Genomic DNA, 12,195 nt, shown 5'->3' on the forward strand with positions numbered 1-12,195 from the left:
CTGGCTCTCCCTGCCTCGCTCCCAGCCGCAGCGTGGGGCAGCCAGAACAGGGACCCTGGAGTGGAACAACCCACAGCCCCAGTTCCCTGCCACCTCCAGCTCAGCTTCCCCCCCACCCCTGCGCATGGCAGCAGCAGGCAATGCCGGCGTTCTGCCCACCTTGCCTGGTGCCGGAGAAACCGCAGCGGCTGACAGGCCCCATGCACCTCCTGCCATGTGCTGGGGGTCAGGACTGCTCCAGAAAACCCCACAGGCGGGCTCCATCCCCATGGCGCAGACAATGGCCAGGTGCTACCTTTCCCTGTTTATTGAGTTATCTGCACCGGCCAACAGCCCCAGGGGGCCAGGCCGTGGCTCGGCAGACACCGTCCCAGCACTCCCCATCCCCTAAGACCTCCGGCCATCCAGATGACGCCCCCAGCACCCCCCCGCTGTGGGTCTCAGAAGCCCATGCGGGGCCGTTTGCGGCGGGGCTGCGACACGGTGGAGCGCTGGCTCTGGGAGGAGGGGCCCCAGTGCTGGCTGCCCAGGCTGGAGGCCTGGCTCGCAGGCAGCTCGGATAGCGGCTCCGGGGCGGGCTCGGTGAAGAGGGCCAGGTAGTCCCGCAGGGTTTTCCTGCGCTCCTTGGGGATGCCCCGCGAGCTCAGGGTCTGGGACGAGAGCAGCTGGGAGGAGTCCTCCACGTCCTGGCTGCCCCAGGCCTCCTGGGTGCCCTGCCCGCTGCGCTGGGAGCTGCTGTCCAGTGGGGAGGCCGGCCAGAACTGCCCCGGGGCTGAGGGCACGGCCCCCCATCCCGCCCGTGGTGGGGAAAGGTCCTGGTGGCACACGGGGGCCGGGGGCTGCTGCTCCTCGCGGGCCTGGCCGGGGGGCTGGCTGCCGGCGGAGAAGTCACTGAAGTCGGACTGGTAGGTGACGGAGGAGGTGAAGCTGCCCGACAGGCTGCGGCGGCCCCGCGCTTGCTTCCAGCGCCGTCTCCGGTCCCGCAGCACGTGCAGCTTGTGGGCCCTGGTCATGCCCAGCTTCTCCTCCCACCACTCGCCCCAGCCGCCCGCCCACGACGCCGTCAGCCGCTTGCTCAGGTCGTCGGGCCAGGCCCCGGGCTCCACGAGGTGCGGCATGGCCAGTGGGGCGGGGGGCGGCCCCAGGGCCCAGGGCGCCAGGCAGCCCCGCTCCCACATGGCCTGGCGCAGCAGCTGGCGGGCTCGGCAGTAGGGGGCGCCGTCCCCGGCCGGCCGGCTCAGCTCCCCACGGGTGAAGAGGCGCCGCTGGCTGATGGTGGGTGGGGCCTGGGGCTGGCTCTGCTCCGGCAGCCGGCTCCAGTCCCTGATGAGAGCCTTCAGCCAGCAGCCGTAGCGGGCAGCGGCTGCTGGGCTGGGGCCCACGCTGGGCCTGGCTTCCTCCAGGGCTGCTGCCTGCCCGGCATCGGCGGTGCCCTCGGAGATGGTCCCTGGCAGGGGAGGCAGGCGGCCGCTCTCCTCGCCGCCCGAGCCCATGGAGGCGCCCCATGTGGGTGAGGGCTGGCCGGCTGCAGCAGGAGCTGGCAGGGACGGGGGCGAGGCGGGGGCTGCCGACGACTCACTCTCCGCCGGCGGCTCGTGCAGCAGGGTTTGGTAAAACAGGTCCCCGGCCTCGGAGAGCTGGAAAACCAGCAAGGACTCCAGCGGCCCTTGTCCGGCGTGGGCAGCCGTCACACCTGCAGAGAAAGGGAGGTGAGGGGGCTGAGCGCAGTGGCGGGGGACAGAGCCCCCCATAGGCCGCACAAAGAGTTAGGGGAGACCCCCACTGGGCCCACACAGCCCCACCCCAGAGAGCAGGCGAGATCCTTGTCCAACCCCTCCCAGCTCTCTGGAGCCCCCCCATCAGAGGCACAGGTAGGTCAGAGCCAGGGCCCTTCCTTTTGGCTGCACCCCAGCGATGTGGGCCTGGGACTGCTGGGACACGGGGGGTTCCATGCCAGGCCACCCTCACCCCCAGCCCCCCTCTCCTCGCCCCAGCCACCTACCAGCTGCGGGAACAGTCAGCCTCTGGCACAGCAGGCCCTGCTGGGGGGTCACCTGTGTGGGGAGGTGCTGCAGACCCTGGTAGATGGGATGGAGCCGCCGGGGGGGCCCTGCGAGCTGGCAGGCCGAATGGCTGCCACCTGGGGGAGAGGGGTGTGTGAAAAGCTGTGTGGGAGCTCGCCCCCCACCCCGCACTGCCCCCCCCTTGGACCTCCCAGATCCCTCCCAGCCCAACCCCCCCCGCACTGCTCCCCCATGGCTGTAACTCAGCCCCTCCTTGACAGAGCACCATGTGGCTAGGGGAGGGGCACCCTGGCTCTGGGGAACCCCCATACTGACATGTACACACGCCCCAGAGAACCCTCTACACCAGAAGTCCCCAAACTTTTCAGGGTCGCACCCTCCTCCTGCCGGAGCCAGGAATGGGGCTGGGATTGCAGTTGGGGGTGGGGCTGGGTGGTGTTCCTTTCCTTCCCTCCTCCTCCCCTGTGGGGGCTGGCCTGGGCTCACTGAGCCCCCCAAGCATTCCTCTGCACCCCCCTAGGGGGGCACGCCCCAGTTTGGTGACCTCTGCCCTATACCATCCCCCAGCATGACCCCTCCCTGCAGGAAACAGCACCCCCCGAGGCAGGGACTGCAGCAGGAGCAGCTCGCAGTCCCCCCATGCACCCCGCCCCCGCTCACCCATGTACTGCAGCAGTCGCCAGCCCCCCTATGCCCCCCAGCCCCCCCTGTGTACTGCAGCAGCCTCCACCCCGCCCGTCCCCGCTCACCCGTTTACTACAGCAGCAGCTGCCCCTGGGCTCAGCCCCACCTATGCCTCCCGCCCACCTGTCTACTGCAGCAGCCCCCAGCCCCCCATGCTCCCCACCCCCCCGCGTACTGCAGCAGCCCCCCGCCCCCGCTCACCCATGTACTGCAGCAGCAGCAGCTCCTGCGTGCGGTGGGTGCCCAGCAGCACCTTGTGGCTCCTCTCCTGGGACTGGCCCGGGCTGAGATGGGCGAAGACGGGCGGGGCCTCCAGCATGTGCTCCCAACGCAGCATCGGCACCAGGGGGAAGCGCTCGTCCACCACATACACCGAGAACTGGGGGGCAGGGCCCCAGGGGGGCAGTGAGAACGCCCCAGAGAGCCCCGGGGCTGCTCCCCTCCCCGCCGGTAACCTGGGGGGCAGGGCACCGGGGGGCAGTGCCTGCTCCCCCCACAGGCATGGCCCAGCCCCATCCCCATCAAGCTTACGGCCATGCAGCAGCTTTTCACCATCACCGGCCAAGCTGCCCAGCCAGGCCGGCCCCTGGAGCTGCCCCTGGGAACCGAGTCGGCGCCGTGGGGAGCTGACGGGCCCAGCAGCTTGGCACCAAGCCGCAGGTTGGAACGGGCTCTGCAGGATCCTCCCCACCAGCGCTGAGGGGCTGGAGCGTCGCCTACCCTGCCGCCCGGGCACTCACCTGCGTGGCGACGAGGTGCTGGCAGGGGTGGGCCCTGCCCAGGTACATGGGCAGCATCACTCGCTCCCCACTCTGGCACTCAGCTTCTCCTCCCACCTTGAACAGATCAAACTGGCGACTGGCGGGAGCCTGGAGCCGGAAGAGACCAGGGCACGTGAGCACCCAGGGAGGGCGGCCCCCTGCCCCGGCCAGCCCCAGCCCTGCCCTCCCCCCTCACTGCACCCGGGCAGCCTTACCCGCACGTCGAGGCACTGCAGGCCAGTGCGGTCAGCGCAGCTCAGCACCCGCGGGTGGGCGGTGAACTCGCTCCAGCGCCACGGGGATGCCTCTCGGAAGAACGCCGTCTCGGGGTCCCGGCGCAGTCGCTGCAGCCTGGGGACACAGGAATTACCGCTGGGCCGGCAGCGGGTGGGGAGCGTGGAGATCACCGCTGGGCCAGCCCAAGGACGGAGGGACGCAGGGGTCACTGCCTGGGCCGGTGTGGGGGGAAAGGGAGGGGAGGACACTGGGCAGAGGGATCAGCACCTCACCTGGGCGCGGGACAAAGCAGGGCATGGGGCTCCCTGCCTGGGCCGGTCCCTGGCTGTTTGCGGGGGAAGGGCGATAGGCAGCTCCCAGCACCAGGCTTCATAGTGGCTAGGAAGAGCCACAGCCGCCCCCCGCCCATGCATGCTCCTGGGCCCCCAGGTGCCTGCACTGCCTCCCCCTTCCCAGGGCCCCAGCCCTTGGCCCCCCTTACCCAGTCTCGATGTTCCAGAGGTACACGGCCCCGCTGAGGGTGCAGACGGACAGCTCCCCGGGGAGGTGGGGGCTGTGGGGAAGGGCAGAGCGTCAGTGCGGGGCAGAACCCCCTCGGGCACAGGACGGACGGGCCCAGCAAACGCGGTTTAAAGGCCTCCACTGGCAAAGGGTTCATTGCTGTGTCCGGCCCGACAAACTCACTCCACCTCCCACGCTGCACCGTGGTGGGAGGGACGGACCAGCAGCGCAGCACACCCGGCGTTACCATGGCGGAGAGTCGTGCGCACTGGTGCTCTGGGACGAACGGGGGTCCCTGAGCCCAGCCTGGGCCGGGGCCGCAGGGGAAAGCCCCGGGAAGGGAGCTCCACGCAGCAGGGGGACATGAACCCAGCAGAGGGGAATCGAGCACCAGCCACGGGCGCAAAGTGGCTGATCTGGGGCCCCGAGGAAGGCAGACAGGCCCCTTTCTTCCCCTGAACCGCAGAAGCAAACAGACAGCGCCTTCTGCATTCCTAGGGTCAGCTCCCGCCCAGGGCAGGGGGTGTGAGCTGCCCTCCACCCCGGGGTCCGCAGGGAGCGTCGCCCTCCGCCCCTCTGGGCTCCCGGCTCCTCCAGCCAGGCCAGCCCAGGCACGTACCTGACGGTGAGGCAGGAGGCGGGCGCGTCAGTGCGAATGACCTGGAGCGGGACAGGGGTGGTGCCAGCCCGGAGCCGCCAGGCACCACAGTGATGATCCGAGCGAACGCCAACGAGGGCTACATGTGGGGAGGAGACGCCGCAGTAAGCCCTGGGGGCAATGGCTGCCGACCGGGGCCAAGCCCACAGTGAGATGGGGACCCCAGGACAGGAGCAGGTGAGCTCAGCACCTCAGCCAACCCCCCCACAGGAGGCTGTTCCCTGCCCCGTACACCCAGGGGCTTGGCCCTCCTCCAGGGCCACAAGCATCTGGTGGCAGAGCCGGGAGCCGAGCCTGGCACCTCCCCGGGGCCCCACTCACCTTCCCCGGCCACCTGCGCGGTGGCCACCTGGCGGACCCGGCCACTGAGCTCGAACTGCGCGGGGCAGCCATGGGCGCGGGGCTGAAGGGCACCAGCCACCTGCTCCAGAGCCACCTCCTGGAAACCTGGCACCGTGTCAAGGGCCACGCACCGACTGCAGGGGCCATGGCTGGCCCCACGCCAGAGGGTCAGCCCCAGTCCGGGGATAACAGCCAGGCCCTGGCCCAGCAAATCTCCCAGCATGGAGACAATGCTCAGCCCCCAGCCCAGCCCCCAACACAGCCAACCTACCAGCCCAGCTCAGCCCCCAGCCCGGGGACAACAGTCAGCCCCCCGCAAGCCTAGCAAGCCCCCCAGCCCAGGCACAGTTTACAGCCCCCGCATGCCAGCCCCCAGCCTCCCCAGCAATGGAGCCCAGCTGCACCCATCCCATCACCAGTGACAGATCAGCCGGGTCCTGGCCATCAAACCCCCCATCCCCAGGGGTGCAACAGAGACTTGATGCCCCTAGCAATGAGCTCTGCCTCCCCCACCCGCCCCCCAGGCTGGGGCCACCCTCAGCAGCGCCCTGCACCAGCACCGCCAGCCCGGCCTGTCTGCAGAAGGATACAGAGGAGGTTCATGGCCTCCCCTCCTGGGTAGACCAGGCAGCCGCTGGGGGCAGGAGCCACGTCCTCAGTGGGGAGCCAAGCCAGTGCCCCCCCAGTCGGGGCGTCGTCGAACAGGAGCTTCGCCCACTGCAGGGCCAGCTCCTCGTGGACGCACTCGGCCAGCAGGCCCAGGGGCACCTCGAACAGCCAGTCCCGGGACAGGCAGGAGAACCAGCGCAGCCGTGGGCTGGGCTGGAGCCAGGGGCAGTCACTGGGGGGACAGCTGGGCATCAGGGACAGCTCAGCCCTGCCCCTCCCCAGCCAGCCTGGCAGCAGGGATGGTGCTGCACAGGACAGACGTGCAGGGAGGGGCTCCCAAACAGCTCCTCCCTAGTGCCACAAACTGACCCTATCCCCCAGACTGCCGCCCCCCCACCCAGACTGTGTAACAGACAAACCTTCCCCACTGGGGCTGGGCACCAGAGGCAGGGGAAGTCTAGGCCCTGGGAACAGCCCCCGGCCTCTCCCCAGCAATCCAGACTTTCTGTGGGGTCTCCCCAGCCGCCCTGGGCCACGCAGGAGCAGCACTGATTGCTGCGCTGGCCGGGGTGCTGGCTCGCAGGGCCTGTGCTGTCCTTGCCCAACACAGCCGATGCCTGGAGGCCCTGCGCCGCGCCTGGCTCTGCACCCCCTGGCTGTGCTCACGGCACCCCAAGCAGAGGGGAGAGAGCAGGGCCCCTGCTTAGGCCGGGCACCACTCACCGCCTGTCTTCCCTCCGGCCAAGCTCCTGGACCAGGGTCTTCACTGAGATGGTGTTTTCCTGCGCCTTGCTCTGCAGGGAGGGAGGGGACAGGCCGAGGTCAGGGCACACGCGCTGGGGGAGGGGTACCAGGGCACACGCGCTGGGGGAGGGGTACCAGGGCACACGCGCTGGGGGAAAGGAATGAGAGCATGGGATGAGTGGAGGGCACATGAGGGGCGGGAGGGGTACGGGGGCATGAGGGGCGGGCGGAGGGCACACATGCCAGCAGGAGCCCTGCCCGCCGTGCTGCCTGTACTGCCCCACTGTCTCCTCGGCTCCCGCAGCTCATCTCTGAGCATGAGCCCCGGGGGCTGGGCAGCGCCTCTGCTCTGTGTCCGTACAGCACCCAGCACAGCGGGGCCCCCGGGTATGACAGCACTGATGGGGGGGAAGGGGGATATTCCCACAGCTGGGGTCAGGAGCAGACACAGCGAGGTGGGTGCTGCCCCTCCCCAGCTCTGGGTCAGGCCCGGCGGGGAGCAGAGGACCGGCGAGGGACGCTCACCTGCAGCTGCGCCTCCCCCAGGGAGAAGTGCTCCTGAAGAAGTTGCCCCATGGCGCCAAAGGCCTCCTCGGGGTGATCCAGGAAGAAGTGAGCCAGCTGCCAGGGAGAGGCAGGGTCAGTGCGACAGGCCTGGCCTGGGGGGACCACGTTCCGTGCCCAGCCCAGCCAGACTCCCTGCGGGACCTTGGCCCAGTCCCTGGGCTCTGCCCCCAGCGCTGCAGCACGTGGGTTTGGAGCTGGGCCCTGCAGCCGGGCAGAGGACGGCTGACCCGACCCGGGGGCTGGGAGCTGGAGCCAGACAAGTGATAGGGCGTCGGCCTCTAACGGCGAGGAGCAAGTGACCGGGGGGGATTCTCCACCGCCAGCCATTTGCACATCCAGATGGGCTAGTTTCCTAGCAGCTCCGCTCGCGCTCAGCCAGGGATTCCTGGGGGGCAGGGCGCAGTGACCCCTCTGGCCTTGGCATCTCCGACAGCCCTGCCCTGCCACACCAGTGGGGGGCGCTACGGGAACAACCGGGAGGACCGGACACAGGAGTACCAAGGTCAATGGGGACGGGGAACCTCCCAACCCAGCCCCACTAGGGACCTGCTGCGCAGAGATGACAGGGCCCAGCATGCAATGGGGCCAGTCTGTGGAGCAGAGCATGCTGGGCCCTCCATGATATTTGTCTGAACCCTGCGCCTGGCAGTGCCTGGCCTGCCAGGGGGTTGCTCCCCAGTGGGCACAGAGGGGTTAAAGCTGCTCTTGGGCATATCACTGAAGGATCAGACAGGAGAGCGCCAGGGGCCAGGACCGTCACACCTGGAAACCAACCACCCAGAAGAGGGCGGTTTTCCCCAAAGCCCGGGCGGGAGAGCACAGGGGGAAGGTACCAGGGCCTGTGGAGAGACACACGGCTCTCACCCAGGACAGATGCATGGGGATCCTACAGCAGTTGGCGGGGTGGGGCCCTGACAGGAGCCCAGACTGGGCTGCCTTACAGGCCTCCAGGGCCAGGCTCCAGGCACCTGTCAAACCCTGCTCGGCTGGAAAGGGCTGGAAACCAGCGGGGGGGGCGTCGGTCCCTGCGGAGGGGACATGTCTTGCCCAGAGCCTGGCTCAACGGGACTCATGGGCAGGGCTCCAGGGGTGGAGCAGAAGGCTGGAGCTCAGGGGCTGTCTCGAGGCCACTTGGCCGACCCTGGAGGAAGAGTGGCCCCCGGGGAGGGGGGGGTCTGGCCACAGAAGGGATCCTCCTAGAGCCTGTTTACAAGCTGGGGCTCAGCACAGGCCCTGGGGAGCCGTCAAACCGACAGAGGCAGCCCCCTGGCGTGCCCGGCTGGTCAGAGCTGGGGTGTGGGCCCTGCCACAGATTCCTCAGGGCTCAGACAGTGAGCGGGTCCAGCGAGCCCACGGGGACCCCACCTGCCCAGGGAGCAGGGACGCAGGGAGACCCCCTGGCCACACCGCCGCCTGCGGAATTACCTGCCCTGTGAAGTCCAGGGCAGCCCCCCCAGTCTTGCTGGCCTGGCGCTTCCTTTGAATCTGCCCCACGTAGAGGATGTCGTGGGGTGTCAGCGTGGGGACACGGCAGCCTGCGAGAGAGAAGGGCAGGGCCAGGCGGTTACCGCAGCGGGCAAGGGAACGCATCACAACCCTGGGCAGCGGGGGGGAGGGAGGCAGGGCGGGGCCAGGCATACGCCACCATGGGTGGGCTGGGGGCAGCGCTGAGAAGCCCCCTGCCCTCCCAGTGCTACCTCCCCCACCCTCCGGACATGCATGAGCAGCTCTGCCAGGCCCTCAGGGGGTTACGGGGAGGAAGAGATCAGGGGCCCCGGGGACAGGCCCCAGGGCAAACAAGACACAGGCCCCATCCCACCCCACACAGACACTAATTAACAAATGGTCCTGTGGTGCTGGGCTTGGGGCCAGCTGGGCCCCTCCCCGGTAGGGCCCCCAACCCCCCTCTACTCGGGGCCTGGCCGGGGGGCTCTCACTCGTGTTGGGGGACAGGAACGGCACGGCACACGCCTCGGCAGGGGCCCATCTCTCGCCCTTCTTGCTGCGAAGCGGAATAAACCTCTCCTGGGGCTGAGGGACACAACGCAGACAGGTTAATACAGCCCCCCCCAAGTCCGCACGACGCACACCGAGCCCGGGGGGGGGACCCGGGGGGCGGAGTCCGGGGGGGTTCGGGCTGGAGCCCGCGGGGGGGGGGCGAGTCCGAAGAGGGGGCTCGGGGGGCGGTGCTGGAGCCCGGGGGGGGGGAGTCCGGGAGGCGGAGCCCGGGGGGGCTCGGGGAGCCCGGGGGGGGCGGGGAGCCCGGGGGGGCTCGGGGAGCCCGGGGGGGGCGGGGAGCCCGGGGGGGGCTCGGGGAGCCCGGGGGGGGGCGGGGAGCCCGGGGGGGCTCGGGGAGCCCGGGGGGGCTCGGGGAGCCGGAGTCCGGAGCCCGGGGGGGCGGGGGCACGGAGCCCCGGGGGGGAGATTTCCGGGGGGGGCGGGGAGCCGGAGTCCGGGGGGGGTTCGGGCTGGAGCCTGGGGGGGGGAATCCGGGGCGGGGGCGCGGAGCCCGGGGGGGGGGACCCGGGGGGGGCTCGGGGGGGGCGGGGGGCGCGGAGCCCGGGGGGGGGACCCGGGGGGGGGCTCGGGGGGGCGGGGGCGCGGAGCCCGGGGGGGGGACCCGGGGGGGCTCGGGGGGGCGGGGGCGCGGAGCCCGGGGGGGGGACCCGGGGGGGCTCGGGGGGGCGGGGGGCGCGGAGCCCGGGGGGGGGAACCGGGGGGGCGGGGCGCGGAGCCCGGGGGGGGGAACCGGGGGGGCTCGGGGGGGCGGGGGCGCGGAGCCCGGGGGGGGGAACCGGGGGGGCTCGGGGGGGCGCGGAGCCCGGGGGGGGGGACCCGGGGGGGCTCGGGGGGGCGGGGGGCGCGGAGCCCGGGGGGGGGAACCGGGGGGGCGGGGGCGCGGAGCCCGGGGGGGGGAACCGGGGGGGCCTCGGGGGGGCGGGGGCGCGGAGCCCGGGGGGGGGGACCCGGGGGGGCCTCGGGGGGGGCGGGGGCGCGGAGCCCGGGGGGGGGACCCGGGGGGGGCTCGGGGGGGCGGGGGCGCGGAGCCCGGGGGGGGGAACCGGGGGGGCGGGGCGCGGAGCCCGGGGGGGGGGGACCCGGGGGGGCCTCGGGGGGGCGGGGGCGCGGAGCCCGGGGGGGGGAACCGGGGGGGCGGGGCGCGGAGCCCGGGGGGGGGACCCGGGGGGGCCTCGGGGGGGCGGGGAGCCCGGGGGGGGGGACCCGGGGGGGCGGGGGCGCGGAGCCCGGGGGGGGGAACCGGGGGGGGCGGGGCGCGGAGCCCGGGGGGGGGAACCGGGGGGGCTCGGGGAGCCCGGGGGGGGCGGGGAGCCGGAGTCCGGAGCCCGGGGGGGCGGGGGCACGGAGCCCCGGGGGGGAGATTTCCGGGGGGGGGCGGGGAGCCGGAGTCCGGGGGGGGTTCGGGCTGGAGCCCGGGGGGGGGGACCCGGGGGGGCTCGGGGGGGGCGGGGAGCCCGGGGGGGGGACCCGGGGGGGCGGGGGCGCGGAGCCCGGGGGGGGGACCCGGGGGGGCTCGGGGGGGCGGGGGCGCGGAGCCCGGGGGGGGGGAACCGGGGGGGCGGGGCGCGGAGCCCGGGGGGGGGGACCCGGGGGGGCGGGGGGCGCGGAGCCCGGGGGGGGACCCGGGGGGGCGGGGCGCGGAGCCCGGGGGGGACCCGGGGGGGCTCGGGGGGGCGGGGGCGCGGAGCCCGGGGGGGCGGGGCGCGGAGCCCGGGGGGGGGACCCGGGGGGGCGGGGGCGCGGAGCCCGGGGGGGGACCCGGGGGGGCTCGGGGGGGCGGGGGCGCGGAGCCCGGGGGGGGGAACCGGGGGGGCGGGGCGCGGAGCCCGGGGGGGGGACCCGGGGGGGCGGGGGCGCGGAGCCCGGGGGGGGGGACTCGGGGGGGCGGGGGCGCGGAGCCCGGGGGGGCGGCGCTCACCTGGCTCGGGCCGGCCCCCTGCACCTGCCCGTAGCCGCCCCAGCCCGCGAGCGGCGCCGGGCGGGGCAGGTCCCGCGGGGGCCCGGCGCGGCAGCCGGCGGGGAAGAGCGAGCCCGGGAACGCCATGGGCCGCCGCCAGGGGGGGCTCGCGGCCCGAGTCGCGGCTCCGCCAATCAGCGCGCGAGCCGGACCGGCGGCGGGGACCGTGGAGCGGCGGGGGCGGCGAGAGCGGCGCCGCTGGGGCCGGCGCGGACCCGCCACGGCGCCCCCTGGCGGCCGGCGGGGAGCCCCGCCCCGGCACGAGGGCAGGCCCGGCTGGGCGGGGTCAGGCGCTCCCCGGGCTTGTTGGGTCCGCCGGCCGGGAGGCGCTCCGGGGGGGGGGGGAGATCGGGGGGGGCGCTCCCTGTGCGGGGAGATCGGGGGGGTCGGTCCCGGGAGAGATGGGGGGAAACCGGGGGGGGGGTTGCTCCCTGTGGGGGGGAAGATCGGGGGGGTCGGTCCCGGGAGAGATGGGGGGAAACCGGGGGGGGGTCGCTCCCTGTGGGGGGGAGATCGGGGGGGTCGGTCCCGGGGAGAGATGGGGGGGGGAGACCGGGGGGGGTTGCTCCCTGTGGGGGGGAGACCGGGGGAGGGTCGCTCCCTGTGGGGGGGAGATCGGGGGGGGTCGGTCCCGGGAGAGATGGGGGGGAAACCGGGGGGGGTTGCTCCCTGTGGGGGGAGATCGGGGGGGGTCAGTCCCGGGGAGAGATGGGGGGGAGACCGGGGGAGGGTTGCTCCCTGTGGGGGGCAGACCGGGGTGGGGTCGCTCCCGGGGGGGGAAGATCGGGGGGGGGTCGCTCCCAGGGGGGGGAGATGGGGGGTCTTTTTTGTGTTTAAGATCAGCAAGGATTTCACTGTGAAGCCAAGCTGGTCGCTTGCCATTATCTTTACTATTCTTTCTACACATCGGGATGGTTTGTCCCTGTAACCTCAACAGGGATTCCTTGAAATCCAGCCAGCTCTCCTGGACTCCTTCCCCCTCCTGTTAGTCTCCCAGGGGATCCTGCCCATCCGATCCCGGAGGGAGTCACACCATCGTTTGACCTGGGGCGTGGTCCTTTGGGGTCAGGGGAACCTTTTCTTTTCAATGAT

General features: G+C 72.9%; 1 protein-coding gene across 1 annotated transcript; it reads right to left on the bottom strand.

The window, feature by feature from the left end:
* Positions 1-292: 292 nt before the first annotated feature.
* Positions 293-11,195, bottom strand: TAF1C (TATA-box binding protein associated factor, RNA polymerase I subunit C). Its single transcript, XM_073343268.1, has 14 exons — positions 11,065-11,195; positions 9,065-9,158; positions 8,553-8,662; positions 7,086-7,181; positions 6,540-6,610; positions 5,798-6,048; positions 5,187-5,312; positions 4,827-4,944; positions 4,188-4,259; positions 3,685-3,820; positions 3,449-3,577; positions 2,910-3,087; positions 2,003-2,140; positions 293-1,693 (listed from the first exon to the last, which is right to left on the bottom strand). Exons 1-14 carry the CDS (start codon positions 11,188-11,190, stop codon positions 441-443), a joined length of 2,898 nt encoding a protein of 965 aa, XP_073199369.1. The 5' UTR covers positions 11,191-11,195; the 3' UTR covers positions 293-440.
* Between the last annotated feature and the right edge of the window lie 1,000 nt (positions 11,196-12,195).

Source organism: Lepidochelys kempii, chromosome 5 (assembly GCF_965140265.1).
Source record: "Lepidochelys kempii isolate rLepKem1 chromosome 5, rLepKem1.hap2, whole genome shotgun sequence".
NCBI classification, from domain to species: domain Eukaryota; kingdom Metazoa; phylum Chordata; order Testudines; family Cheloniidae; genus Lepidochelys; species Lepidochelys kempii.

Coding starts and splice junctions, on each gene's coding strand:
- TAF1C (XM_073343268.1), bottom strand. CDS start 11,190: ATGGCGTTCCCGGGCTCGCTCTTCCCCGCCGGCTGCCGCGCCGGGCCC. Junction 3,821..4,187: donor CTCTGGAACATCGAGACTGG/GTAAGGGGGGCC, acceptor CTGTGTCCCCAG/GCTGCAGCGACTGCGCCGGG. Junction 3,578..3,684: donor TGCAGTGCCTCGACGTGCGG/GTAAGGCTGCCC, acceptor TTCCGGCTCCAG/GCTCCCGCCAGTCGCCAGTT.